Source organism: Frankliniella occidentalis, unplaced genomic scaffold (assembly GCF_000697945.3).
Source record: "Frankliniella occidentalis isolate FOCC.00 unplaced genomic scaffold, Focc_3.1 Scaffold375, whole genome shotgun sequence".
Lineage (NCBI taxonomy): Eukaryota > Metazoa > Arthropoda > Insecta > Thysanoptera > Thripidae > Frankliniella > Frankliniella occidentalis.
The window spans coordinates 191,449-195,025 of NW_026267498.1; the positions used below are offsets into that span (position 1 = coordinate 191,449).

General features: G+C 55.1%; 1 protein-coding gene across 2 annotated transcripts in view; it reads left to right on the forward strand.

Annotated features, from left to right (window-relative positions):
* LOC113206997 (heterogeneous nuclear ribonucleoprotein C-like) overlaps positions 1–3,577 on the forward strand; it is a 63,206-nt gene that overhangs the window by 57,362 nt on the left and 2,267 nt on the right. For both annotated transcript variants that reach the window (XM_052274323.1, XM_026423325.2), the window contains 2 exons: positions 2,627–2,943; positions 3,240–3,374. In XM_052274323.1, the coding sequence (XP_052130283.1) occupies positions 2,627–2,943; positions 3,240–3,374 (452 nt within the window). The remainder of the gene's footprint in view (positions 1–2,626; positions 2,944–3,239; positions 3,375–3,577) is intronic.

Consider the following 3,577-nt stretch of genomic DNA (forward strand, 5'->3'; position numbering starts at 1 on the left):
CCCTCCCGCTCTTCCTATACCCCCCGTCGCCCCCTCCCTCCTCACCGATATGTCATGTCGTGTGCCCAATGTGTGACTGGCACTGAGGAGTCAGTGAATGCGGACAGGTGGGTGCCAGGGCCAATGGCTCACGCTCGCGCTTCCCGTAAACAATAAAATTACTTCATCCCTTCGGTCGTGAAACACAAGGTGGGAGGGGTGGCGCTGGGAGGGGTGGGGAAAGACTGCACACGAAACAACCCCCTCCCCTCCTCACCGGCGTATGGCGTGTCTATGCGCGCCCGCATACATGTTGTTGTTGTTGTTGTTGCTGCTGCTGCTGCCTCCGCACACAGTGTCAAACTTGGGGCTAAAATTCCCCCCGGAGATATGACACGCAAAACGACACTTGGCTAAGAGATAGGGCCGGTGGCCTTCCATTAGGCCGACGGCCGGGGAGGAGCGCGCGGTGCTCGCGTGCGTGTGTGCGTGCACGCGTGCACGCGTGTGTGTGTGTGTGTGTATGCGTGCGCTAATGTGTGCGCGTGGACGCGCTTGCCAGCTTGTTTGTTTGTGAGCCGGGGCCGTACGTGCGGCAGTGGCGTTCATTGCAGTCAGCCCCAACCCCACCCCCCGCACTCCCCACACACACACTATGCTGCAGGAGGGGCCCCGTCCCCTTGGGGCACCCCGTCCACCTGATGGTCCTGGTGGTCCTGTGGGGCCCTGAGGGTGGACCACGACGGCGGTGTCGCGCCGAGAGGGTCTCCAAAGCCACACCCCGCCCCGCCACCCTTTTCTTCCCGTCCAGTCGCTGTGTAATCACACGCAAAGAGATAGCGCATCTCTCCGTCCCCAGTCAGTCGATGTTGTACAATGTGCCGCAGAGACCCGCGGCGCCATCCGCGCGCGCGCAGTTTTCAGAGAGTCGCCCCCTTTGAGTCGCGGCAGTCGGGCTTGCGACGCGACTCGACTGTGATTTGTCAACACCCAACACCCTGGCTCACGGCCCGGCCGGGGCAGGGCTGGGCCGTCTCCGTCTCGTTTCTTCGCTCCGCCCCGCCCCGCCGTCCTCCTCGGTGACGGTTGCCTTTCACCTCGCTACGGGCCCGGGCGGGAGAGGACACATTTCTCTACGGCGGAGAAATGCAGGGAAAGGCAGGTCTGCCTCTGGCTCTCGCGGATGAGACGACGGATGGGCGGGGCGGGAGTATGGTCGGGCTACCTCCACGGTGAAGGGCGGGACAGCGCCCCCGCCCCGTCACGCCCCGCCACGCCCCGCCACGCCCCGCCACGCCCTGCCACGCCCCGCCACGCCCTACCCGGACGGAATACGTTGATATGTGTGAGTGGCTGGCTGCCCCCTAAGAGAAAATAGACGTCTATAGATTTCGATAGATCGTCTAATGCCCGTCTAGCTGGTCTAAGTTTTTAGACGACTAGACGTAGATGACCAAAAGAGGTCTAGTAGACATCTTTTCACATCTACGACTAGGTTTCGTCGAAAAACAGACGACCCGAGACGATCTATTTATTGTCTAACCTGTCTATGTACTTAGACGTCTAGCGCTAGACAAAGTGTAGACGTGTCTAGATGATCTATTCCCTATCTTCTCTATCTACGACCTTAGACGTCTAGCACTAGACACAGTGTAGACGTGTCGAGATGATCTTACTCTCATCCATCCCATCAACAACCTTAGACGTCTAGCGATAGACGACGTTTAGACGTGCCGAGACGATCTAACTCCAATCTAACCCATCTATGACCTTAGACGTTCAAGCTTTAGGATTTTTAACGCAGCAGGGTATGAAATTTTTGATCACCTTGAGATAATTGTACCCAAGCGCTCGCTTGTAAAAAAACACCTGCAGACTTTAAACGTAATATCAACGGTAGGTCTCTTGGCCACTCTAAATCAGAAGGGAAAGAGTCCCGAGTCTGGAAAGACGAATGCTACCGGAACCAGACTGACCTCACGTAGGAGGCAACTCGTGGCGTAGTGGTCAGCGTCGAGGGTTCCCAATCCGCAGTTCCGAGGTTCGAAACCGGCCAAGGTAAGGTAAAATAGGAAGAATTAATCAATTCAATGAGTTACAATCGAGATAACGATCTACCAAAGAGAAAGAAGAAAAGCGCCAGAGGAAGAAAATATAGAATTATTTTTGAATGTGAAGGTTGCATTATAAAAAAATTATAAATATCTAGATGTCATCTAAAAGGCATCTAAATATAGACGTCTACTGATAGACGTCTAAAAGATGCCTCGATAGAGACAATCAAGACGGTCTAATAGATGTCTACCGAAGACGTCTATTAGACAAATTGCCGTCTAGCAGTAGATGTCTATTAAACATCTAATAGACGTCTATTTTCTCTTAGGGGTCTCGTGACATGGGGGTTACATTTTCGCCCCCCAGGGCGTCGCGTGGCGGTGGGCCGGGTGGAAGAGGTGCGGCCCGCGCAGAGTGGCGGAGGAAATATAAGTTCCGGCGGAGTGCGGCGGGCGGGGTGGTGTTGGGCCCAAAAAGCCGTTTCCTTTTTCTTGTGTGCGATACATTTATTACTCGTGAGGGACGTCGTGTTGTGTGTATGGGAGACCCGCAGCGGGAGGCTGAGCCGTGCTTCGCGCTCTTCTGTTGGCAGCTACTACTCCACGGCGCCGTTCGCCGCGGTGGCGCAGCGCCTGGCGCCGCCCCTCAAGAGGCCAAGGCTGATCGCCGCGCCCAGCCGGTCCAGCAAGAAGCAACAACAGCAGCAGCAGCAGCAAGCGCAGCAGGCCCAGCAGGCCCAGCAGACGACGCAGCAGCAGCAACAGCAGCAGCAACAGCAGCAAACTGTACCGCAGCCTCTGCAGCCCCAGCTGCCCCAACTCCAGCACCAGCAGTCGCCGCCGCCCCCGACAACGACGCAGCAGACGACGACCGTGAGCGCGGCCGACCTGTCGCTGCTTAAGACCTACAGTAAGATTCACAGCCGCCCTTCCTCCCCTCGCTCCGTATTTTCTTGCAATGTGCAGCCGGTCGATCTGCATTTACGTCCTTGTTCCATCGGACCGGGAACGTTCAGACAGGCGTGCGCTTTTAGAACGATAAACGCAAATTGTTGCACGTGACATTTTTTATTCTCTTTAGTGCTCAATGTCACGCGCTTACCGATATAGAGATAGAAACATGAGTGCAAAAACCTTAAATTTCGCTTACCTCCTGTGACGCTTCTCTATGCGATTTGATTTCCATTTCTTTTTCCCCTTTCTCAGGCAATCCGGACGTCCTCATCTGCGGCAACTGCAGGGAGCTCTTCACCGACCTCGGCGAGCTGATCGAGCACCGCAAGTCGCACTGCAAGCTGAGGTTCGCGTGCAAGTGCCGGCCCATCACGCCATCGCAGAACGGTGAGGATCGTAGCATCGTCTCATGTTTTTGTTGTCACTGTGAATACTCTGAAAACTCAACAGCATGCATTGCATGCGTTATATAAAGCATGCATGGTATGCATGCTGTATTTAACGCATGCATTGAGATGCATGCTGTATCTAACGCATGCATGGAGATGCATGCTGTATTTAATGCATGCATTGAGATGCATGCTGTTGCT